At 36.3% G+C, this 27,309-nt stretch overlaps 1 protein-coding gene across 1 annotated transcript in view; it reads right to left on the bottom strand.

The window, feature by feature from the left end:
* BABAM2 (BRISC and BRCA1 A complex member 2) overlaps positions 1-27,309 on the bottom strand; it is a 163,030-nt gene that overhangs the window by 69,850 nt on the left and 65,871 nt on the right. The window contains exon 7 of the mRNA XM_057371164.1: positions 6,639-6,748. Coding sequence (XP_057227147.1) covers positions 6,639-6,748 — 110 coding nt within the window. The remainder of the gene's footprint in view (positions 1-6,638; positions 6,749-27,309) is intronic.

Below are 27,309 nucleotides of genomic sequence, written 5' to 3'. Positions count from 1 at the left end.
AAATAAAAAACTGACACCTACCTCAAATTTCTTTGGTCAGCCTACTAAATATTACAGAAAACATTTCACGGGGTTCAAACAGTCCCTACCATTGGTCCACAGTTTTTTAAAACAAAAGGTCCTAAAYAMRCCCCCMWCCMYRTTCYTATTAATTCTTAGGTATGAAAAAAWTCCTGCCACCTGTGACAGACACAGYTCAGTACCAACAYGGATTGGTTCTTTTCAGGAGGCTTCCTTTCCCCTACAAAAATATTTCAGGAAATGAAGATGAAACCTGCTTTGTGTGCTCTAATGTCTTAGTGAAATATATAAGAAAGGCGTTTCAGTATTGCCCCAGGAATGTCTGAATGGCAATAAAAATACCCTCCAACCCTCTAAGAACAAGAGGCAGTCAAAAAAACTAAAAACACTTGATGTATCAAAAGAAAAGTAAATGTTTTTTAAAGTGAAATGAATCTCAATATCAAAGTAAAYACAACCTAAGAAAATAATCTAGAAAATACACCCTGTTGCAGATACAGAGGAAGATTTCAAAAATACAATGTACTGACCTAGCTAGTAATGAAGATGACAGCAACTTTCAATACTGTGGCCAGAATTAGTTTTGACTAATTAAAAGTGCTTTTGACAATCTCACTGTACAAAGATACAAATCTAAACATATGGCCAACAGTAAAGAATCAAGAACACCTTTATGAATAATAATGTCTGACATCCTAAAAAAACATTACTTTGTTCCCTTTTTCCTTCATTATCACCATTTGTGGGTGGATAAACATGCCTAGAAGCAGTGATACCACAGTAAAATYGCTGAGGAAGATATTTTAGTAGAGTACAGCTTTATAACGATACTCAGAAATGCCTGTGTTGAAACAGGGATTATTGCAATGAAAGGTGGCATACTTACAGCACATGACAAATAACATGATACAGAACTGGATGTTTAATTAGGGTAGCCTGAAATAAATTATATGTGCACAACTGAAAAAATGCAGCGACCTAATGGAGAGATTCAATCTAAAGGAATCGAGCGTGTTTAAAACTTGTGAAATTCCTATAGACCATTCTACCCTACACAGAAGTATGCAGAGGGAATTGAAGAGGGCTGTGCTGAATCACATTTTCATTTTCTTTTGTGATTTCTTACTAAATAATTTTTCTATATGTGCATTTCAACCATACAAGAAAMTAAGAGATTGATTTATGATGTAAAAACTCCCTCCACCACCACATTACAGAACCTTACACAAGATGATGCTCAGAGCCTGAAAAAATTTCCTGGAAGATACAAACCCTTCCCAATACTTGGCTCTAAGTTTTGCTCTGAGACTTAAGGGCAACTCTGAGACTCAGACACTGAGCTCTGGACTGAGCAAAAGATACCAAAACCCTAACCCTAACCCTAACACTAAACAAAAACTGTCCTGTATCTCCTATACAGGGAAACCGATACCTCATTACCTAGCAACAAAATCAGTCCCACTGAACTGCCTCAAGTATTTCACACCTCGACAAATAGGTCTAATTGCTTAGTCTCTTAACTGACTTAAAAATCTCACTAACTGAACCATTTAAAGAGAGCATTAACATATCCAGCATTAAAGCACCATTCAGATGATGGACACATAATTTTAGCTCTCCTACAACTATTTTCCCTAATTGCTCTATAGCAGCTTCRGGGGAGGGGGGTGGGGGGCAGGGGGAAAGAACAATCAGTACAGTTGAATGCCTGGAATAGAAGCACAAGTCAATCTGCTCTGACTGCCAGTCCCAGCCTGTCCTGATCTCTTCTGAAGATGTCAGCAGGCCATCAAAAGTTGGTAGCAGCAAAACAGATGATTTTTAGGACACAGGAAGAATTGCAAAGCAGAGCTAGATTGGCAATCAGGCTACAGTTTCTGAAGACTTGGCTGACTTGGCATGGCCCCCATAGCAGGCAGTAGGTAAGTCTGATGCACTGGCCAGACACTGACCAAACAAGGTCAATGGAACARGAAGCACTGCAAAGCAACAGTCATTCCTCCTGCTTCCCATGTCTGCAAAAATGTTCTGRGATTTGAAGAAGCCATGGACTGCCCTGGATGACTACTGACAATTCTACTGAAATCATCAACTCAGATGCATAAGCATATTTTACTATGTCAAACTGAAGATCTTACTTCTGACTTCTGCAAAGCAGACATACAAAAAGGCCTCGGCACAACCATTCATTTAATGTATTCATAAACATTCTGAAACAGGATTCTACTGGTGGCAACATGGCAGGCCAACATCAAAGGTGAAGCCCTTCACAGCCCCCCTGTATCTCAAATGTAGCAAGAGGTGGTCCTTGGCAATAAATGGGTTACATTTTATGGCTTTCTTCCTCCAATTCCCAGCAGAAACCACAGGTAAAAGACAGGAAACACCTTAAAGCAAACACACATGTTTAATTTTCTATTCAAATTCTTCTTCCATCAGTGAAAAACATACAGCAGCATTTAAAGCCTAAGAGTTCAGATCAGGTTCTTGTTATTCTCCCCTGCCCRTATGAGAAGGTTAAATGCAGTCACCGAACTCTGCATACCACCCTCAGTCACGAAGAACCCTCTGGCACAGCTCCCAGACCAGTAAAAAACGACCATTTTAGTCCCCAAAGCATGGAGCCTGATCCATTTAAGCAAAACAACTTCTACTGACAGCTGGTTTTCTTAGCATATTCACGTCTGCGTATTTATCAGAGAAAAGCCCTCCAGGACAACAGTGTTTATTGCAGGATTATTTCTGTGAACACAGGGAACACTRCATTCACTGAGCAACAGTGTTTCTACCCTAATATATTTTTTTCTTAAAATGTGAACCAAGATGAACCCATTTTTATGTTCTTTATGTTCTTTAGCATGGATGACTCATGAAGGAAAAGAAATTACAAATATTGAATTTTTTCTCTTAAGAAAAAAATCCCAAAACCTTCTGATCCACATTCATGCGTAGTATGCTGACACACACTTTAAGAATTAATATAGAAATCAGCTGTTCAATCCTGCATTGATTCTTTGGATTTGGAGTCTAATGACTTTTAACAGATGGAAAACAAAGATATGATGGGCAGTTTTATTACAAATTTCGTTCCTATATGAGTATCTAGTACACTTTGACAAGAAAGGCAATTTTAAACAAGTAAGATGCTTTCTACCAACAGGTTTAGAGACATTATGAATAATTCACACAAATGCAACAGAAATATAAAGGGTAAATACCCCAGCAGGTTCTTATCGTGCCCCAGAACAGAGCTGTGCCAATCTAGCTCATGTTTATGACCCCCTACCCAAAGCACAGCAGCTGTCAGCAAAGGACAGAGAACATCCTGAGACAAGTCCCACACCCTGAGATGGGAGGAAGTGAAGGATGAGTTGGGGACACACTCAGAGATGCTGACAGTACCAACCTCTCAAGCTGTGTGGTCAGTCTGTGTGGTTTATCAGCTTACCACTTCCTCCAGAAGTGTGCAGAAACTGTATTCTATGATACTGCAGTAGGATGGTAGTTTAAAAATAAATACATCTCATAAATATACCTTGTTGCATTTTAACTTGATCTAATTTTGAAATAATTGAAAGTAACTGTTATTGGCATCTGTTTATTGATGTAGTGCAACAAAAAGTCAGAAGTCTAAAAACTATAGAATGTAAGCTTTTTAAAGTGACATTTCAAATTAAGGAAACATTAAAAGTTGCTGTTAATGTAGTTTGAACAAATAGTATTGAAATGAACTTTTCAAATTAACAAGTTTTAATGAAAGAATTAAACCAGGTATAGTTATGAATAGGTATTGATGAGATTTTTACAAGTGAATACAAATGCTTCCCATCCCTAAATGTGGGGGTGGTTGTTTGGCTGTAAGAAATGCACTTGACACTCTTGCAGTCAGACACACACCACAAAAGTCAATAAAGTTCTAGTATTGACTTGAATGATCCACAACTCTTCTCTATTGCATTTCAATACATGGACCTTTTTCAAGACAAAGTATATACTAACATCTTCACCCCACACCATAAGAGGTGGATATTTCCCTGATTTCCAAAATCTCTCTTCCAGAGTCTACGACAAAGTGCAGTCAAAGTCTTAGTAGTATTATTCTTACTATCCATTTAAAAAAGCAGAGCAAATGTGTTTTACTAAAAACCCTTCAAAGCAAAAAACCTATGCTAGGACTTTGCTGACAAGATCTGTGGGTATGTATCATTTTTAGAAAGTGCAATGCAGGAATGCATGTTTATAYGGCAGAGCACAAAAGCAACGAAAACTCTTGGGAAAGCAGGAGACAACACACTTTACACAAACAGGCTCTTTTCCTCTTATTTCTCTACAACCCTGAAATGTTATTTCATATGTCAGGAAAATGCTATTCCTGTTTGCTCATTCTTCCTAAAGTGAACATAGTTTAGTATTAGCAAAATAATTGTGGGAATTTGGTATTTTTCATGTTTTGTTGAGTACTTGGGAATGTTATGTTGGGAACTATCAACTACTACTTGGTACACCTCAAAATCTGCTGCATAGAAAAAATACAGTGCTAATTTGCTTACATGGTTTCTGTAGATCCAATTACTGTGAGCAGGAGGAAAGAACTTTTATAAGCAGAACATAATTCAAATGTAACATGCCACGGTCTCAAGTCATTAACTAATCCTCAGGGCTTCTTGAGGCTTTTTGTACTTTTGGCAAAAAGTATAAAGAAGTACACATCATTGCTTCAGTTCCCAAACACTAGGAAGTTAATATCTAGACTGTCAGCCCCTGCTAAACAGAGCAGAGACTGGTTTTGGGGAAAGAACAAGAGAGAACTATATTTTTGCTATTAAAGCACAATTATACAAACACTGGAAGCATACCCATACATTTTTTTATGGCACATAAAAAGTAGCCAGTAGCACAAAGGCAGGTGCAATAGCTCACAAGCAACTTCAGAAATTATGCATTATCAGTACACAGATACTGTGATGAAAATGTTACAAATGCAGAAAGACAGACTGACTTAGATGAGTGAAGTATCTCAACTTCAACATACAGATAATGTGACAAGGTGTGGCATGGAGCTCCAGGGTTTCCTGGCATGATTTTAACATGACTGCACTGGATACAAAGAACAAAGCCATAAATATGTCAGACATGCCATATACATACCAACACCACTCGAGTATCTTTCTGCTGTATCGCTCTACATCACACATCTAAAATCAGATGATCTTTAGGGCACTGAGAGAAAATGCAACACTTTTAGGAAGACAAAGAGTTCCTTTGTATTGCTACTCTGCTTGCTATCAAGAGGTTAACATCTTCATAAAGATAGTGAAAGTGGGAAAATAAGCAATGCATTCATTAGCTCATGGATGATTTAGACAGATATACCTGGGTGGCCTGAAATACACTTAACCATCAACATGTGACTATAGCTGAAAATACAATGGAAACTAATGGCAGCCCATTTGCTTTTAAGAGTTCAGAAAAAGAATCCTTTGGAACATGAAGAATAATTACATGTTTGACTACAATTATTCCCTCAACTGATGCTGACAAAAGTGTGAATTGATGAAAAATATGAAAATGTAAAAGCTACTTTATTACCTGTGTTTGCACGTGCACACGGAACCTACATTTTCTTAAATAAAGTATCTCAGAAATCTTATGTCTTTATCTAAATCAAATTCTGCTTATATTTCATACACTGCATCCAAGAGTTTATCCAGATCAATATTCTGTTGAGCAAAATGTCAAGAAAATATGTTTCTTCATTCACACAGACTTTATCCCCAAGTTATTATAAAACAGTTGTAGCCAGTATTTCCCATCTTTTCTACTCTACAGAGAAGAATCATCACCAATTCAGAAGAAAGTCACTGCAGTATCAGACAGAAAAACATTGCAACAATGCCAGACCAGTTTGATTGTGGTATACCTGAAAAATCTAACATAGTTACTTTTTTAAGCATTACAAGACTGAGATACTGAAGTCAAGGAGAAGCATTAAAACATTCTCAATTCCAGAAAAGGAAGAAAAAAATTTAATGGAAACAGATTGATTTTTATTCCTCAGTCTTCCATTGTATGGAGTAAAAATTTATTTCTCAACAAATCTATTTGCCAACTGGTAAACATGTTGGTAAGGTTCGATGCTCTTAAAATATTCAGATATTCTCCTGAAAAAAGTAACTTACTAAAGCTGCAGATTCCTCAAGCATAGTTAAGTAGGCCCTTTAGCTTCTACAACAATACTTTATTCAAATGTATTATGTTTACATAGAGAGCTCACCTTCCCAAAAGAAAGAAAAAAATTAAAGATTCCTCCCCACAAAAGCTATCACTATGTTGTACCTTAGAAGGCATTCAAAATATACTGCCACAGGAAAGGACAGAAGAGTTTTCAGAGACTGTGRTGTTAGAGGAATATCACATAGATGCAGAACCAGCTGAGTGAAGATCTGTCATTTCTCCACCACACACACACACACATATGCAATAAACGCTATGACTTTAAGCAACATAAAGCAATAGTATGTAATCATCCAGTATGTTATCACATGTATCAGGAAAAAAATAGAAAAGTTCTGGGATGAAGTAGAATAAACATTCCAGAAAGAATCTGTCCAACTCACTGTTCAATACGTGGGGAGAGGTACAGCTTAGGAAAAACCTGAGTAGCTTCTGCGTCCTCAAAACTAACGGAGAGAAGCGCAACATCTTCTCCAGGGTCTTCATTCACATCCTGTACATATAAAAGTAAATATAAAATGGTAAACAACAAACTGAATATTTAAAAGCTTACGGACAAACACAAATTTATTTAGGAATGCTTAAGTGAGGAATTTAACCATTGCAAAACAGGTTGCAAATTTATTCTTTCTTCCTGTATTTGCACTTTAAAGATATTTTGCTCAGTTTAATATCCTTTAATGCATCAAATTACTGAGTTATCAAGTATACAGTAGTGTAGCTCTTCTTCAATTCGGTGAACTATAAATTTCAGTAAAGATGCAGATTTTGTTTTTGGGAATTCCTGGTTTGACATCAGATGCAATGCTGAAGAATTTTTTAAAATGTGATATCACTGAATTATGACCCACACATTTTGTATTTGTTATTTTTCACAGTAGTTTATGGTCCAAACTTTCTGGTGTATTCAGCTCCTCATTTGGATGAAAAACATTTTAGCAATTAGAAATTTATACCTAGAAGTCACTGCCCCCAAGTTTCCTGCAAATTAAACCCATTCATTACTTTCAGCAAGGAGTGCGGACTCTAGAAAATTACTGTAGGGAAAAAAACATGCKAAACACAATTCAATCTTAATGCTTACACAGTTTAGGCTTTCTTTAAAGAATAATCAGTTACAGCTTTGGGATCATCTAGAACAGATTGTTTCTGGKTAGGACCTGACATCCCTCTAATTCATAAATCATACACAGTATGAACAAGTGTATTTCTGCCACACACAACTTTCATCTATGATCTTGACCTCTAGTTAGAAAGCAATGAGTTAGAAGCACAGTCACCTTCACTGACAGCAAATAATACAGTGCCACTTTCTGCTCACAAATACATCTTTTAACATGTTCGTGCATATGTACACAGCAACTTGCCAAGATGCATTTGTTTYATCCGTTTTGGAAAAATAGGAGAGGAAATAAGATATGCGCTCAAAGCAGGATCAACATATTGCAGAGCACCCTGGTATGCTCTGTCCTACAGGCAGCTGTGAGGAAGGAACAGGCAAACCACTTAAATACTGTTAGGAAGCCCTGCCCTATCTGGGGAGAAAAAAAATTAAGTGACCGCTGAGTGTTTTCAGGAAGGCAATCTCGTGCCGTTCGAAGCTCTGGTAGGACTGAAGCTGTTAATGTCCAGAGAGACGAGCTGCATAGCAGCTGTTACGTGCAGAACACTACATGCCAAGAAACTTAGTGATAAGCTGCAGGGAAGAATGGGTCTTAAAAAAGCYTAATTGTCTTAGATGAAAAATGAGACAGAACTGACAGTGTTTTCTTAAATTCTGCCTTGGTGTGCAGCTCACTTCTGACAGCTGAAAGAAAACTGTACTCCTTAGAACTGCCTGTAAAATGGTCACAAGCACACAATGGCTGGAAATCAGAGTATGGTTTTAACCTAAATTGCAGGACAACACTCCATATGAGTGGTGATGACAAACAATGCTGATGTCCTGTTGTGATATGATCAATTTATGGATAGGATTAGGTGATGTAGTTGCCTGTAAAAGCAAAGGACRGGATCTCATGATACCTTTGTAAGTGGTTCTATCACCTGCACAAGAGAAAACAGACCAGATTGCAAAACCTTTACCAACAAGACAACAAGATATAYCCACGAATACAATCCACCCTGACCTTTTCCCCAGTATTTAATATACTTCCACCATTAAAGAAAAAAAATTAAATAAGGAACAGCTTTCAATTCTGAAGTTGAGCATAGCATTAACTGGCTTTTTCCCATTAATTTGCTAATTGTCAATCAAACGAAAGAACTATTAAGAGAGATTAAACAGTAATGCTTTTAATGCTAATAACAATTAAAAAGATTTTATTTTAATGGGCATTCCTCAAGAGATGACAGGTACATAAAATGGATAGGTTGATGAGAAGCCTAAYGCGACCCAGTGACGTGCACTTGAAGCTYAGAAAGCCAACTGTACCCTGGGSCAGATCTAAAACAGTGTTGCCAGCAGAATAAGGGAGGGGATTCTGCCCTCCCACTCTGCTCTGCTGAGACCCCACCTGYAGTGCTGCATCCAGCTCTGTCATGGATAGTAAATCCCCAATTTAGTATTGCATTTTTGTTTAAGGAATGTGCACACACAGCTTGACACCATGTATAAGACCAGTTTCTGGAATATTATCAGGTGCTTCCTGATTGAAGAAAGTCAAAACAAGGAAACAAAAACCAACTTCAAAACAGACGAGGCAAATGCCACTACAGCATCCATTAACACACACAGTAATGTTACATTATATTTTCTATGCTCATTTGTGAACTTTATATGAAAACTCATGCCAGGGGAAAAACCCCACACAACCACATAAAAAATCTTTGTATATTTGCATGTTAAGCTGCAGTAAAATGAAATATGTAGTAAGAGCAATAAATTGAGACATGATATCTTTCCATTTCCATYTACAAAAGCACACACAACAAACATGACCACAGCTCCTGTTGCCAGCRGAGTGCTGTGTTATGTTCACGCAGTTACTGTCCCATGCAAATCCAAGTAAAGAAACTGGCGTTCTTCTGTAACTACCACTTTTCAAATAGATGCATATTTTCAGCCCTGAGAAATGAAAATTGTTACTTAAAAAAGACCCAAACCCCCAGCATTCCTGTTAAAAGAAGCAGTGCAGCAACACCATGAAGCTGCTCAAACTTATTGTTCAGGTGGCCACAGATTTAAAACCAACTGCCTTCTATCTGACACCATACCATTTATTTCTTTTGGAATTTGTTACTTTTATTCATGGCAGAAGCTGCTTGGTAGAACTGCATTSGAGACCAGTATATCTGTTACAACTGCCGTTTATAAAACCAAACCAAAACCACATGTCTTACAGATAAACTGTGGAAAACTTTTCAACTAATAAACCTTTCTGAKGTTGTCTGTGCCAGTTAAAACTTAACTCCTTCAGTGATCTCTGTCCTGATCATCTCTAGAAACCTGTAAGTGATGAGATGAGAGGATGGAGCCTTCTATTACCAGATCATGACATTTGCCCACAACAGGGGCTGAGATCTTTTCATTKCACCAAAGTGTCCAAAGACAACTGTTGTTTTAACGCTTCTTATTAAATCCTGCAAAGGCATTGTCTTCCCTTTTCCCATTTCTGCATGTGTATTTATGTCAAAGGAGAGACCAGATCTAAATARAGCAGCAAAGTAAAATTCACCTCTGTTCTTATTTTTCAGTTGGCCTCAAAAGACAGTGACATCCAATTGCTTTGGCAATATTATATCCTTTTAGGAAAAAAAAAAAAAAGAGGTTCTTGAACTAAAGTCACATCTCTTTTTTTTAGTATTGAAGTAGCCATGCTTTTTGTCCTTATAATTTGTATTTAACTCACAACACTTAATGCTAGATTATTTTATTAAACAAATTATTTTTTTATTAAAGAAAAACTGATTTTCTAAGAAGACAGAATTTTCTATACATGTTAGATTTCAAGATTAACTGCCACAATAAAGTGTTATTTTATACTCACAGAACATTTTCCACACAAGACTCTACAGAAGGTATTATTAAAATGCACTTCTAACTGAACAGAGAGCACATACTGGGCCACAGGMATTTTGAGGTTTAAAAACTGAATGTAAAAATGCTTGAGATCATTAGTTAAGCATGTGATAATGCACACCTATTACTTTTTCCACAACAGTCTCATGCCTGATAGTAAAAAACCCAACCTCTAGAACATTGCAATGCAAAAGATCCAACACAGACTTCCATGGTGCCTTTCTGCCACCTTGCTACTATCTATTTATTTTTTTTAAGTATTTTTCTCATTTCTGAAAAATGCYCTTCAAATCAAACATGAAAAAAGTGGATACAGTCCTTAACACTGAAAATAAATAGTGTTCTTTCTAAAGAACTGCAAGGGGCTTCCTATGTTTACAGAATACTTWGCACAATGGGGCCTCATCCTTGTCTAAACCTCCAAAGTAATGTGGTGGGAAAAGAACAACAGCAAMAAAAATCTCCAGAAATTTTCAACTCATAGGCTTTTTTCCTATTACAGAAACCTAGCAACAATYTACAAAAATAAATAAAACTTTTAATAAACAGAAAACTAATGGTATTTGATTCTAATTCACCCTTTTTCTACTTAGCCAGTGCAGATAAAAGGTTCATCAAGTATGCATTTTTAAAGCTCAAGAACAAGACACCTTGTGAAAATATAGATGTAGAAGGGAACAGATAAAAATGGAAGTTTGAAAATTTTAAGGCATTTAGAAATTTTCCCCCATATACATCATGAAAAGACTTTGATCATGAAACTCCAAAGAAAAGCTTAAAATCCTATTTCYAATTGTATCAGCATTTAACAGCCATTTGTTAGTTTTCATTTGTATTAATCTCAATTTACATTCAAATGCATGTTTCAATGTTTACAGCTGTTCTCTTTCCAAGATCCTTAATCTTTTTACAAAGCTAGTATGAGTTGTTTATGAAAATTACCATCAAAACCACTTTAAATACACCATCCAAACAGCATTGTTTTCTCATATCCTACCTACTGTAATTGAAAACTGGGAATTTACTGGAACTGACAATTTATTATGAGTCAGATGGTTGATAGCCAGTCCAACCAAAACATCTGCTCCGCACAGTCACAACTGCTATAACCCATTTCCTCTTGTGCCTGGAGTCCTACCAAGTTGTACATTACAGTTCCTTTTCCTTAAAGATGCAGACTATGGAAAAACAGTTATTACCTTTTCTTACTTATCAAAAGAAGAATTGCCTTGTAGCAGTTGATTAAAGTATATATCAAGAGGAGGTATTTCTGTATTTGGCACACAAGTGCAATTCCCTGCACGAAACAGTAAYGCTTGAAGTGGTGACTCCAGTCTTGTCCTGGACAGTAGCAGGCCCTGTCTTTCCACGGAAGTGAAACCTTGAGATGGAGAGGGCATGAGACTGGGAGGAGAGTGTGCAATGGGCTGATGCACAGCTCAAGAATTTGGCATTAAGAGCTGGTTCAGTGTGATTAACTCTAACAAAAGAAGAAGAAACTTAGAATTTGGTAGAAAGTATGTGCAGGAAGAGTATTGGCATGCTTTGGGGAGGACAAGCAGCTTTTAGCCAGGGGGACAGTAGGAAATAAGACAAGGGAGCTGAACTTCTGGTAAGGCTGTTAAGTTTGTACTGTAAATACACACAGCAATTGGTGTGGAGATAAAAGTGAGGGAAGAAAAAGAACAAGAACTGTTCAACCTATTGGATGTTCCTTTCTAGAAATGRGATGCCTTGCACATGACTGATATTGTAGATGCCTCCCAACAAWACGGTGAGGCCAAATCTGCACCASGATGGAGGTTTCCAGTTCCAGCTGATTGCTTCTATCTCTTCCTGGAGGTGTCTGACCTCTCAGCTCTCAAAACTCCTCAATAATTGTTTTTGTGGTATGACTAATTGAAGGAATGGAAAACTCCAACAAATGGGGAAAGGATTGCTTAAAATAAACAAAGGATATCTTACATGATGTGATGGAGGTTGCTGGGGAAGGTGGAATAGAAAGGCAGAATATGGATGACAACAGAATGAAATGAGGAGACCTTGATCTTAGAATCTGCAGCCAGCTTGCCAGCTTATATTAAGTATATTAAGATGCTTAYTTGACTGTRGYACATCTCAGTCCTACCAAGTCAGTMAGCTTCACTGGAGTGYGGAATTTATATTTCAGCATCCTTTCTGGAGAAAAAAAAAGTCTCCAGAAAAAAATGCATGAGAATAACATGCATTCAGAAATTCAATTCATTTTAGAGCCGAATTTAATTCACGTAATTCTGCATTATACATATCTGCAACACACTTACTAAGAACTGATCAGAGAAGAATTTGGTTTTGAAGCTGAAATGTGAATTACACTAAAGAATGCACAATACTATTCACTTCATTAGTATTAACAGGTCTCTTGCATCAGAAGAATTAGCAAAGTTTGGCTTTTTCCCATCAAATGTGCAATAACATGGAAATAAAGCACAAGCAACTTGTACCCTTACTGTGTAGCAGTTTCACTAGCCAGCTTTGATACAAGCAGCTACAAGTTCTCCCAATCTTTTCCTACATTTAGTGGATTTTTGTTTTGTTTTGTTTTTTCTTTTAAATAATAAATAATAAATAATAAAACACACTAGGGGAAAGCAGGCTAAAGAATGTGGARTGGCAAATGAGACTGAGAAATCTGCTTCACTCTAGGGAGAATATTTAATTATTCCAGGAAATTTTTTCTCCTGTCTTCCAGGAAACCCACCAGGCCTGATCAAGGAGTGTTGATTCTTTAAATAGGATCCTTAATGAAAACAAAGGCAGTTACCTTGARTGCACTGCTCATGGAATCAAAGCATTCCACACACAGTTCCTCTCTCAAGGTAATGCAGCAAAACACTTGCCTGGCAAACACCCTGGGCAAAGCTTGTTTGAGCTCAGCGTTACTCTGGTTTAAAAGCAACATGAAAATCATAGGCTGGGAATAACTCTGTAAAATCTGAAAAGCAACTTCAAGGAGAACACACAGGGTTTTCTTCATGAAACAAAATAAAACAAATGTCTACTGAGCATTGAAACTATCAGCAAGACCTCCAACTATAAAACTAGGCATCGATAGCTGAACTTGAAAACAACGGATGTTACACAAACGGTGTGACCTCCCAGGGGTTCTTTTCATTGTCATTGTTCAGGGTTTTCTTGGTCACCATGTATATATGAATCTGTTTTGTCTACACTCCTTTCTTTTATTATGGATATGGTAATTTACCACTACTTTCACAATATGRTTGACTGTGAAGAGGTAGGTAAAGAATGATATTAGGGAAAAGCATAAGAAACTACAAATGATTAAAAACAAAGAATAATATTCTTGTCCATGGAAATACATACTAAAYTCCAAACTTTCAAGAGTACTGCAATTTCAGATGATAAAAATTTATTTAGTTTGACAGCAGAAAAAGTTGTGGTGACGCTTTCAGAACAACAGTGTTGTTAGCTTAGGTCTGAAAAACAATCTCAGAAAACAAGGCAGATGTCTTCAATGGTCAAAAACATGTTTTGGCAAGCTTAGGGACATGAATTTGAAATAAATAAGTTAGGTGTGGCCCAGTGTAAAATTACCCCCCCTCCAAAAAAAAAAAAACAAACAAAAAAAACCAGGAAGAAATATTAGAAATCTAGATTGCCAGGTAATGATCTCAGACCTCGCTTTTCTCTGCATTCATGAAAAAGGATTTTTCTTTCCTCAAAAATTTAGGCTGTAGGTTTATCAAACAGTTCACAGGAGTGCTGCTTAAATTTTGTTTTRTTTCCTTCTAACCTAACTTCTAAGCAGACCACATAAATCATTATTATTAAACACTACAGTTTTGCCATTAAGTAAGTTACCCTGAGAGACACCCCCTGCCCCATTACTCTGATTAAGTTTTGTAGGTGAGAAAGAGATTCCAACACCACATCTTTCCTTGAACCTCAAAAAAAGCACCTTGAGGTTGACAGGATGTCATGATCCGCTTAACCCAAGTGGGAGTCATGAGGGGTTCATTATCAGAATCTCAGAGTGCAAAAGAAACGAGGGGCAAGTATATATTCAACATCATGAGCAATTTTATTGGATTTTTGCGATAGAAGAGGGTGAGAGAGAGAGAGAAAGAGAGAGAGAGAGAGAGAGGGTGGGGTTATAGCTACCAATGGCTCCGACGAATCCTTACGAGGTCCAGATTCCATGGATTCGCCAGTGTGCGTTGGGGGGATCCCCTCAGGGTCTTTTCAGAGAGACTTTTTATAGTCTTTTTGAGAGTGGGTGGCAGCAAGCCAGGGGGTTGCAAAGTATGGAAAAACCAACCAAGCGGTGGGGAAAGAATGTCTATTGTTTTCAGCATGGGGTCGTGCCGTTCTCTTCCGTCTTCACGTCAGGAACGGTGCGACCATCCATAGCTTACWCGTTGTACCTTCCAGCCTAGGAGCTGGAAACTTCGCAGTCATCCCACCTTGATCTGGCTCGCACTCCTTTGAGCAAAAATCCCCCTTGGGGTTTTTGGGGTGTTMAGTCTCTGYCCATCTCGAAGATCGTGAGACAGTCAAGGKACTTACGTACGGTCTCTTACACAGGAGCACCTGCCTCTGCCATCACTAGCTGATAATGGGATGAACAATGTATTCAGAGACTGCACAGCTTAGTTTTTAACTGTTCTTAAGCAGCAAGCAGCAGTTGCATCCACTCAAACCAAGATAATGCTGCTATGTCTTGACAAACAGCCACTTCTACTTCCTCAACCTGTAGTTATGATATATTTTTTTAACGTAAGCCCTGTTTTTAAGCTTGTTTCCCCGATAAAGATTTGGGGACACATACAACCTAGGATTCAAATCCTTCACCATGGATTTTACCAAGGCTCAAAACTCTCCAGCCATCTCTTCAGTCGACTGGACTGTAATTTATTTAGTAAGCAATATCTGCATTCCTTTCCCCCATTTTACTGATTTCTCATCTCTTTAAAAATAGCAATGTCATTGCAGAGGCCAAAGAACAGTCATCTTGTGTTCAGCAGAAAACAGTCTCCTAATAAATTCCCAAGTACTTAACTAGAGGACAAAGAAATTATTAATACAATTCTAAACAAAATAATATGCTTGCTAAGCCAACTTTCTAATAGCCAAGTACAGCTCTTTTACACATGCATATTTATATGTGTAGATTGACACATAACAGATTTGTATACAGGGCTCACGGCTGAAAGATTAAGAGGTAATTATATTTGGGAAGAAGGTTATGTATTTGTGTAAGCAACAATTCTAGGTACAGAGCTGACTCTTGGAATGACAGCATGACACTAACAAGAATATTGTTTTTCAGATAATCAAATAGTTCATTGATATAATTAACAAATCTCACAAAAAAAGAGTGCAAAAGTTAAAATAGTGTAAAAGAGACATCAATCATAAGTATTTCTGTAACCATATTGTGGTTGGAAGTGGCATAAGTATTTTTTTTTCAAATCAATCCAACTTTTTAATAAAAGCTTTTTCCTTTGCTCTCCACATATTTYTCTATGTTCCTGGTTCAGTGAATACCTCTGCCAAATCAGAAATACTATAGATTACATGGGTCACAACAAGAACACCAGAGTAAAGCCATATCCTGAGCTCTATCTTCAGTGAACCAGGAAGTACCAACAAGATTTCACAGATGAAAAAGTGAATAATCAAAGTGTAAGGTAAAAACAAGCAAAGTTAAACTTGTTCAGTGGTCTTTCACCACTGCAGCTTAGCACTGCTGACCTATTTAAAAATATGAAACATTTTGTTTTAAAAGGAAGTGTCAATACTAAAAGCTTTAACTGCTAAGAGTTGTTTTGTCAACTGCTGTTTCCTGAGAATAACAGGAATGCTACTTATTAAAGTCCACAGGACCTTTGATTCACAAACTGTTATTCTGCATTCCCATCCCAAGGATATATTTATATTTCTTTTCCAGAGAATTCTATTATCCCCTTGATTCACAAACTGTTATTATGCATTCCCATTTCAAGGCTATAATATCTGTATTTCTTTTCCAAAGAATTCTATTATCCCCCTSTCTCATTATTCCATTTACGTCTACAGGATCTTAAAAATAGTAGTGTGCATCTGCGTGGGGCATTCTTTGCTCTGGACAAATAATATGGAGTCAGAACATCCTGCCCCTTTGAGCCCTATTTACTAACATTCAGCTTTCCAACAAACAACATACTTGGTCTGCACACAAGTGTAAATGTATACACATGTCACAAAGAGTAATAACTCCAATACAGTAATAAAAATAAAATTCTTGCAGTAAGGAAAGAAACACAACTTTTTTCTTGCAGTTGTGTGAAGGTGGATCCTGATACAGGCAAGAAGCAGGACACTGGAACAAGGGATAAAAGCTGTATTCATAAAAAATTGGTCTTTCAGAGTTCACATCGGTACTGGTATGTAAATTAGGTACAAAACGTGAGAAAAATTCACAGGGGTAGTCTCTTCCTACATATAATAAAAAAGTCATATTCGGTGACATTCTGTGTCAAGAGAGCTCTCTGGAACTTATAGAGTGAAACAGTAACTCCTGTACTTCAGAACACAGCTCAGGTGAAGGCTGATTCATGTGTTGTTGTTTACCGTGCCCAAGACAGTGCCTGAAACACGGGGTGTCCAGCTCAGATGTGGTCCCACTGAATTAAAGTGGTGGTTGCTAGAATAATCCATCATGTATTTCCAGATGAAAGACTGACTCCATCACTGACATTTCCCTGATTACTGACTCAGAAAAGATCACTAGATCTTTTCTACTATCTGTTCCATCAGTGCATCTGTCACCAACTTTGGATGAAAAATTTGGAGAAATATAGTTAAACTCTTTTATGGTGTCTGGAGTTGCATTTCAATAAAAAACATTGGGGTTCAAAAGCTATTAATATTGATACCACCCTTGAATTTTCAAAGTTTTTCCTGACACCTTCTTTTTCATGTCACCTGTTCCAAAGTTCAGAGGATAATTTTCTGGCAGTGCAACTTTTAATACTGTCACAAGGCTCAAAGTCATCTACATAAGCTCAATAGTTTCAGCACAGCATCCCAGCATGCACAAATCAACAGAGAACAATATCCTCTGTTCTRGGTCTGATATTCAGCTTTCTGACCATAAAATTGAGCAGTGTGCTTTCTGTCATGGAGGAAGATCTGATTACATAAAGCAAAACTTGAATCACAACAAGAAAGTTTGAACTGGAAGCKTCTTACCTGCACCTATAGGAGAGAGCATTTGATTGGTTTGTTTTACTTTTTTTTCTTTGAAGCAGTAAATTAAAGACTACATTATTTCAGAAGTTTTCTGAAATAATGCAAATTTGATGTTCAAATTTCATAACTGATGGGATTTGCTGGATGGTTATTCATTTGGTTCCACCCAGCAGTTATGAACATTTAAGGTTTCATAGGGGACACACAGACAATGGTAACCCTTCCACTTCCTCCTTCTTCATGAACCTCAGCTTCCCTACAGGCAACAATTCCAAAATAATACAGTCCTTTCGTTTTCTTGTATATGCATACCTATAGTGGGGCTCACTATGATACTTCTTTGGAGATAATATTAAGAATTTTTTAAAAAACTTAAGAAAAGTGCAGAAATGGAAGTTCTTTCAAAATAGCATGAGAAAATCGAAGTGCCWGCTAAAAACCAGAGAAGCCAATACTTAAGATGTCATTGTATAAAACCAGACTGAACATATGATGTAAACAGTAATGTTTAAATTCCTATGTATGTTAATAAACTGTAAGTCTGAAACCATCAAGCCTTTTCTACTAAGAAGCSACTTAGAAAACAGTTGTGTTTTAGCAGTGACAAAACTGCAGTSAACAGCACTTTAGTATCAAGGGAGAAGGAAGATTCAAGTCACATTCTGGGAATTCTCCAAAACTGCCACATTCAGGCCAATTTTTCTAATTAATSTTTCCACTGTCAGCAACTTGATTTTTGCAAGTCTGTGTAAAATTCTACCATCTTGGTATCTCATCAAATGCAAAATRTCTTGGTTTTTACATTATGGCATTTGTCAGGAAATGAAGTGTCTCATCTTTTATTTCTAGGGTTCAAATATAATGCTAGAAGCTGATCCTCTCCAGCTATTTGCTGAATATTAAGAATTATTAAGAGATTTCASTCCACCGTTTTTATTTTGTATGCTGCACCCTCACAGCAGCCACAGAAGAAAACCATCTACATGCACATTCTGSCCCAAACCTTGCAACCACCAATACATCACTTTTCACATATTTGGAAACAAGAAAATATGCCATAGGATGTATGGAAACTACTTGAAACCAGATATCACCTCTACCTTCAAATAAATACGTTGAAAAACASTGCTTTAACCATAAATACTGTTCAAGTTTTAGCCATGAGAGAAAAATCTAGAAGTCCACACTAAGATTGAATACATTAAACAAAACCACTGACTGGTTGCAGTATGTTCCTTTCAACATCTACAAGTCAGAGTCTCCTGTTAGAGTCACAATTGAAATAGCAAACAATCAAACAACATCACACAGGGAATCCTGTTCTAGACGTAGACATCTACATAGAATCAGTTCAACATCACATAGAACCAGTTTTAATGTAAGATCTTGTAAATTAGGGAACCACAAAAACTTAGAACCGTGAGTGCAGTAATAGAAATACACCATGCATTTCAACAAACAAAATAGTTAGGAGCTATCMATGGAGCATGTAAATATTTCTTTTGTCCTCACAGTAAAAAGAATTGCTACTCATTAATCCTGAAATTCAACACCACCTCACTTTTTTTTTTTATAGCTATGCAAAGAATGGTCCTTCCTTAATATTAACTTCCCAATTCTCCAGCCTATATAACCATAGGATTAATCTAAAAATTCTGCTAGCAAAGCTATAGCCATATGTTGCTGTTATGTGTAGCTCATTAGCAATGTAACAACCCATGTTTAAGTGAAAATTTTAATAGACTTGATTTCTTCAAATAAATCTATCTGCATTTTGGTTTGTATTTGTTAAAGCAAGGACAAATAATTTAATGATTTACTTCAAAAGCTGTTCTAAACTTATGGTTACATTCAGTACTTCAATACTTGTGCTTTAAATACAATGTCACTGTAATCTCAGCATCACTAAAAGTAAGTAAGTCAAGACTTACTGAAAATAGGTTGAAAACAAATCAACATATCTAGAAATACAATCTCAGCTCACACCAGTTTCATTCTACAATCTAAATACAGTTTCACAGAGTTACACAGACTGAGAATGGACCTTCATTTTTATTTCTGCTGGGTACTTCTTTCATAAGTGACTCTGTTTGCTGCAGTAAAATTTATAGCATTTTGCTTATACCGATTTCAARCAACTCAAGAAATAGCACTGACTGCAACCCATGGCAAAGTGTCCTACAGACGAGTATGTTCAAGACAGCATTTCAAGAACAGATATAACCATTTATCTTCACCTTTCTTGGCACAATGTTATTACCTCAATGATAAAACTCTTTCGAGATAGCCATGGCATATACAGGTGCACCTACCTGTATGTACGTATACAGATTCTTTTCACAGAAGTTAYGCTCTAGTTACCAGACAGGCACTGCAGCAATTAGCTTAAATGAAACAGAAGTGAAGATCCTTCCACTCTCTCACTTTTTTGCTGCTTCATTTAGGATTCACACTATAGTCTCGTCAAGTTGTAACCTTTCAGCCCAGACAGTTACTCACATCATGAGCACAAACTTCCCCTTAACTACGAAGCTCAAGACTTTTCCCTCCCCATGCAGCACTGTAATCTATTTGGTCTGCAACAGAAGCAACTCCTTTAACTTATATTTGGCACCACAGCAATCTCCAGAAAGCTCTGTCTCCAAGCCTTTATTTCTTTTGATTGGTCCCCAGAGTCTTTGAGTAGTATTAAACAGAATTTGTTAATATTCTCTGGAAATGAACATTGCCCTGGCTCCCCACGAACACATGCTTTTTAGTTCCTATAGTCTGTCAATCAATATGAGAACTTCTAGAGCCTTCCAGAGTTTTCCAGCAGGTCTGCTTCTGAAAGTGCTTTGTATCTGGACTTTAACACTCTCTCAATGTTATCAATGGCAATATTTATACATACATGAGAAGAAACTTTCAATATTTCCCTTCTCATCCCTAAACAAATTATGCCATTTCTTTTTGTATTCCTGCATATTCAATTCCTCAGTATCCTAAAATAACTGAAAGATTTCTTAAGGGKTTTTGTTCAGTTTGAGTGTTGCTTTTTTAAAGGAATATTTTCATTTTATTACCGTGGCATATGCAATCTTTCTGGAAATGGGTACTTCAGCTGGTTGAGCCCCTTCAGCCCAAAATACAAACTGGCTACTTAAACACATCCTTCTTGGTTTTCACTCAGAACAACTGCACTTACTTGTCACTAGTTTGTCTTGAGGCTATCTGTGGCCAAACTGATGTGCTTATGACAAGAGGTTATTTGTTTGCTTTTAACACATAGAAAATACACTGTTTTCCACCAGGACTGGTCAACACCTGCCTGTTTTTTTCTTTCTCCAAAACTTTTCTTCTGAGAGGAGCTTTAACCCCACTGCATTACTCAAGGATAGAGTGTTCCCACATTAAGAAATACTCTCTGCAGGTATTTTTGTATCTATGAAATTGAAGATGCTTTACATTAAAACTTTAATCTTCACAACATTACTATAATTATTAGTTGCACTATAATAACTGTTTTTGTGGCAGCCACATGTTTGATCGTCTATTGTTAAAAGAAGAGCAGTCCCTTTCATAAGTCTTTACTATCTGCAAGGCAGATGYATAAAGATACCAGGAAAGTCCAGAAACAAAATTAAACATCCCAGGATTTTTCCTAATGTTTGTTTGCTTTGTATTGTAATTGACTCATTTTTTATAGCTCTCACAACAAATTATCTTAGAACAAGAAAAGGAACTAACTGAAGGGCATTCTTTGCTTCACTGTGGAGCACACTGATACACAAGGTACAGTTATTTAAAAAACAGGGAGAACAGAACAGACATACTCTACCACTGATGCCATGTTTCCTTAGGAAACTGAGCTAAAATTACAGCTAAATGAACAACTTGGTTTATCTGAAATATGACAGGGAAACCCTTGACATTAAAATGTATAAAGAATTCCTTCACGGAAATGTGATCAGCGGGTATCAGCAGTACTTTATTCCTTCTAGAGGTTATTTCCAATTGAAGAGCCATTCTTGAGAAGGAAAAATGGAAATCTCTGTTGTTGTACAGGTAGGTGGATGTCTGAGATGACTAAGATGGGTATTTGCAGCAAATCCATTATAAGCTGTACTTAAGGTTCAACAGGCCTGCAAAGTGGAGGCTCAGTATTGATGGTGAAATGACCACTGTTTGTATAGCTCCTCAGAAAAGTCATCCATTAATTCTCTGAGAAAATAGTTTCAGATAAAACGTTGCCTTGATTAATAGGAAGGTGAAAAACAAAACAGGGGGTAAAGTATGAGTTGTAAAAGTTTAGTCCATAAAAACTCCTCATGTGGGGGAGTATAATAATTTAGATTACTCATGATTGAAATTACTTTTGAAAACAGAAAAACTGGGCGTCTATTAGGTGAAGGAGAAATGCAGAGTGGGCATAGACCCTTCTAGCACTCATCAGTCTATAATGTACTCCTTGAACAAAGCAGGTGATATTTTACTTCTTGTTGAAGAAAACTAAGATGACACTATTGAAAACTTTATTTCCTAYCTCCTTATGTTGGTGAGGAGCCACTCACTACCAGACTAGCAAAGCTGCTACACCTTATATAGTATCTCATAGAGTCAACAACTGTCCCCTTGTTTCAGTTCAAATGGAACATTTTGGAGCACTATTCATGAACATGATTAATATAATTCAAAGTGTTTCTAATCTGAGACACTTTGTTCCACTATGCTTACATGAAAAGACCCTTCTCTAAAGCCCCATACTTTGTGACCTGATAACTTGATTTTACAAAAACTGTAGGTGGACTAGTTGTCAAGAACATAGAAACACATATTTCTTTGAAGATGRGAGATACTGTATGAGATTAAATTTTGAAATAGGAAAAAAAGAGGCAATATTTTGCTGAGTTTTCATGGTACAGAAGTTCATTTCTAGTTATAGTCCATGATTTTTCCACCAATTTCATATGAAATATGAAGTGATGCCACTCTTCTTCTATCATACTTTCAAAGGCAAAATGCATTATCCAGATGAATGGAACCACAATTTAACTGTCATGACATTGGAGATAAGTCAYATAATGCATGACTCTTCAAAAATTTTTCAACATTTCAATATATCAAGTATTTTTCCTATATTCTTTGATGSTCATATACAACTACTTCAGCTTAAAAAAGGTTTATTCTTTGCAGAATATATACATTCCCAGTGACTTAAACACTGCTCTTTAATCTCACATAGTAAAATTATTGTTAATGCCAAGTCCAATAGGAGATCCTTTTTCTTGGCTGTAATTCTTCAGGGAACTTAGGTAATGGAATCAAAATCTTGAGCTTTAAACAAGTGCTGGCACAAACCTAGCTGCAGTAACCAGAGCAACCTCAAGCAGTGTTGTAGTTACCTGGTGTCTGCTCACTAGACTATCTTTTTATGAGCCTCAGGCAGTTGGTGAATATATATCTTTGCATTAATTCCCATTTAAAGTTAGATTTAATTAAATAAACTTAGGACATTACAGTAATCACCACAAATGATGCGCAATATTATTCTAACAAAGAAGTTTAGTAGATATTTGCCAACTTTAAGAAAATCCTTGTTAGTGGATATYGCAAATAAAGTAAACACTGATCTTCAATTTGCCTTGTATTATAAATTATGTCACTTCATATATTTTGAATTGGTGAAAAAGTTCTGGCTGCCTTCATATTTTATCAAGGCCTAGCTTTTTATCAGGGCCTAGCTTTTTTTTTTTTTTTTTTTTTTTTTAATTTTTTAAAAAATTTTGAAAACAGGAGAAGTTAAGTATCTTCCACATTTCAGCACCTGAAAAGGTAATGAAATGTGGTCTGAGGGTACCCAGCTGTGATACTGAGAGAACTAAGTTACCTTCATTAATTATTAAAGAAAACAAAATTCAGCAAGAAAGGCAACAAACTTCTGACTCTAGTACCAACAATAAGTTAGGCATGARCAAGACTGATTTGCTTTGGGATGTACAGCGTTGCTCTGTCTGAAAGACAGCAGTCTATAATCTGAAAATAAACAGCTCTTACACAACATACACCTTCTCCAGACAGACAGAAATTCCAAGGACTTTCCAAAGAATACTCTAGGTATGATTAAGATACCTTCCAAGATTACTTCTCAAAGTCAAGATGCCTTATTTATTATATTTTTCACTTGATGAAATAAAGGAACTCCATTAATTAAATACATTTCATTTAAGGAAGGTTTTGTACCCATTGACATACTGGGGGCCTAGCAGGCTCCAGCACAGTTCAGAGCACGTAAGAAAGAAGATGAAAGCCACTGATTCAGAAGAGTATGAAATACTGTGGCAGTAATCAATCAAACTTCAGGTGCTAAGCTCTGTGTTGAGAAAACTTGGCTAATACAGAAATGATACTGACAGGTTTTGCATTCTTGTCTGAACCGACACTGAATCCATCAGCAATCCYGACACCGGTAACAGACACCTCAGCACGGGGTTAGCAATGCTTGCRTAATGAATAGTTGGTATCACAATAAAATTTCAGAAATTAGTTTCTTTCACTGAGTGTTGGATTTTTCATAGGGCAGCCAAAGGAGCCATRAGGCCATTMCTGAATTCWGGTTTGGTTTGATCAACCTGACACCACAACAGTTGGAGMTGCCATTAACACCTGAAGACCAGAATGCTCATTTGTCAATGTCAGCAGGAAGAAAATGACACCTAAGTCTCATCACTGAAAGATTACTTCATGTTAAATGAATTTGATGCATGCCATTACTCACGTGGATAGACTAGAATGTAGTTTCCACTGTCTTCTACTTCATTTTGACATATTGAACTGACATTAAGCAATTTAAATAAAGCAGTACAAAAGCATTTGGTAGGTACTTATCATTCAAAATATCTGTAGTCTTGAATTCATACCTACATGCACTTTAAGCTACTAGTAGCAATTGAAAATATTATTTAGAAAGAACTAAAACAGTATTTAAAGATAGCCTATGACTAAAGCAAAAAATGTTTAAAACAGTAATTACAAACCTTTTCAATTTGTTTGAAATTAATAAAATTGCTCATCTGCTCTCTTTCTCCAACACTGCTGTATCAAAGGATATTACTTGAAGACTTAAAAACATTTACTGAATGACAGCTCCTTAAATTGCATAAAGTTCAACCATGATAAACAAATACTCAAATGGACAAAGGTTAGCACGCAGAATAGCTTGTACTCACCTATTAGTAAATATAATACTAAATTTAGGTTGACAGCCACAACTAAATTAGCAGATAAAGTAATTACTATATTTGATACTCCATGGCTCAAAAATCACCACTGGGAATATATTTCTGGTCTGTCACCACACTATTCTAGCAAAACTTCATATACCAGTTTCSCAGTTYTAAAACATGGAGATTAATACATCTYAACAGTGATGTTACAGGACTTCAGGCAGTATTTCTAAACCTTTAGATTCTGACTGCAATGTTCTCCATCAGTGTTACAGAAAGGAAACCTGTTAATCTCAATTCCTTTAAGTACCACCAACTGCTTTGTGAACAAGAAAAAATTTCAGGTTGCAGAARCATTTCCAGTATCAGATAACTATCATGGCAACATAAAATTCTTTCAATAGAAAAAGAATGAAAGAGTAATTCATCTGATGAGCCAAACTTCAGCTTGATGCTTTTATAGGAATAATAAATCTCTAAAAACAGGATTCACAATAGTGATGCAGAAATACTGAGACAAACTCCAAACTATTAATGGTGCAAAAGACACCACTTCAAATGCTTTTACCTGTCTGAACCAGTTTTGCTGCTTTGACACACCTACAGTTCTTGTATATATTTATCCCTCTGAAACACAGAACAAGCACATAACACAAAGAGGCCTTTATATATAATGCCATATAATTACTTCACAATTCAGATGGTTTGAAAATCTATGTTTATGACTACAGTTCTGTGATCATGATCCTGTTGACTTCAATGAGGGTAGAGTCCACCTCATGGAATWAAAAACACAGTCGTCTCTTGACTGGCCCAAACTGCACCAATTGGGCCAATTAGACTAGCCTTTCTAAAAAGGCATCCRAAATATTTGTTTTTAAAAAATTGCACGCAACTAGTTTCATAACAGGAGACAACACTTCTTGCCTTGATCACTTTCCAGCATCATAAACCTCTCCTTTTTTGTTCTAACACAAACACAGGGAAGTGAAACTAGCAGCTAGTCCTTTCCCACAACATGAAGTATAATGAACTTTTCTTTTAAAAACTGGGAAAAAAMCCCACCAACCATGAGCTACACACCTGCTCTTCACTACAGCCAAAACTTTGGTTTCAAGCTAGAAAACAATTCTTTTTTTATGATAGTTGGGATATCAATGATTTCTTGTTTCCAACTTCATTCTCATTACTGGATAATCAGTTACTCTGCATAATTGTACTATTATTTTTGGTATTTGTGTAAAAAAACCTGAGAATCTAGACTTASTGAAGCCACATCATCATTCCAAAAAGTTATATGGCAATTTGCATTCCATACTGTGTAATTATCTATAAATATATTGCTTTGGAGGCATTGTTTTATTGACTGAAATCTATGTTTTACATCTCATCTTTGCACCGTATGTAACTTTCTATAAAACACACTGTAGGAAGAATACAACAGAATGAAGTAGACTTTACTCTCATTGCTTTAGTTCTTTACAGAAAACAACAACAAAAAAAAAAACCCAAAGAAAAAAAGGAATCCCTTTACTGCTCTGAAATTACAAGCACACCTGAAGCTACAAGCACACAACTGAAAAGGTGTCTACCTGCTTTTCAGCATGTAAATGCTTCCAAACCACTGTCATAGCTGTGAAACCTATAATTTGTTGTAGAAAGAAATTTAAGACTGCAATAAGAATCACAACATTCTATCAATTTGGAATTTTATGTTGCTAATACATATTAAATATTTCCCCCCTGTTTTATATATGAAAACCCAAGAAATTATGTGACTTGCCCTTTCAGCATCAAAAGCAATCTCTTTAAGAACCTCAATGGAAGCAAAAAATATAAAGATGGTTCTTCCTGATCCTTCATACTGRTTATCTCCCAATGACATAAGGAAAGAGAAGACACAGATGCTCACTTTGAGGCTTTAAAGGTATTTGGTAATATACCAAAATATGTATTTGTAATATACCCATCTGTGTGCCACCCATGGAAACACAGAGGTGCAAAGGGCATGAGCAATCCTCTTATTGCGCTCAACAGTTTTGGTCACTTAATRGTGAGTTTGAGAATTCTGGTATTACTGCTAAAGTTGAAAAGGAAATATACTGTTAAAAATGGAATGCAAATTGAAAAACAGAGGCTATTCACTTTTGAACTTAATTTATGATTTCACAATCTTAAAATAAAATGTATCATTTTTCCACCATATATATCAATGCCTAGTAATTTGTCATCATTCTCAAAAGAATTACAAAATGTACTGAAAACAATAAACATTTTGCTGACGATTATATTTGTACACCACCAGGATAGAACTGCTCTGAAAAATTCTCTTATCTTCATATGCAAATTCCTGGAACACACACAACACTGTTAATTTACTTTTTCTTCACTTTACATGCAAGCTTCTAAACAAATGTAATTGATAACAGTCTAAGTATGGTGGGAAAAAAGATAATAAAAAAATCAGGTCTAGTATCCAAAAAAGACACAAATCAATTAAAAATTAGTAGGTGTCTAAAAATTAAYTTCTTATGTTTCTGACTGTAGAAAAAATTGACTTTTAAATCCAGTATTCATCTAAAGCTAAAACAT

This window comes from Malurus melanocephalus, unplaced genomic scaffold (genome assembly GCF_030028575.1).
Source record: "Malurus melanocephalus ecotype Western Australia unplaced genomic scaffold, MMel_1.1 scaffold_5, whole genome shotgun sequence".
In the NCBI taxonomy this organism is placed as follows: Eukaryota; Metazoa; Chordata; class Aves; order Passeriformes; family Maluridae; genus Malurus; species Malurus melanocephalus.
This window is presented reverse-complemented; position numbering and strand designations above follow the sequence as displayed.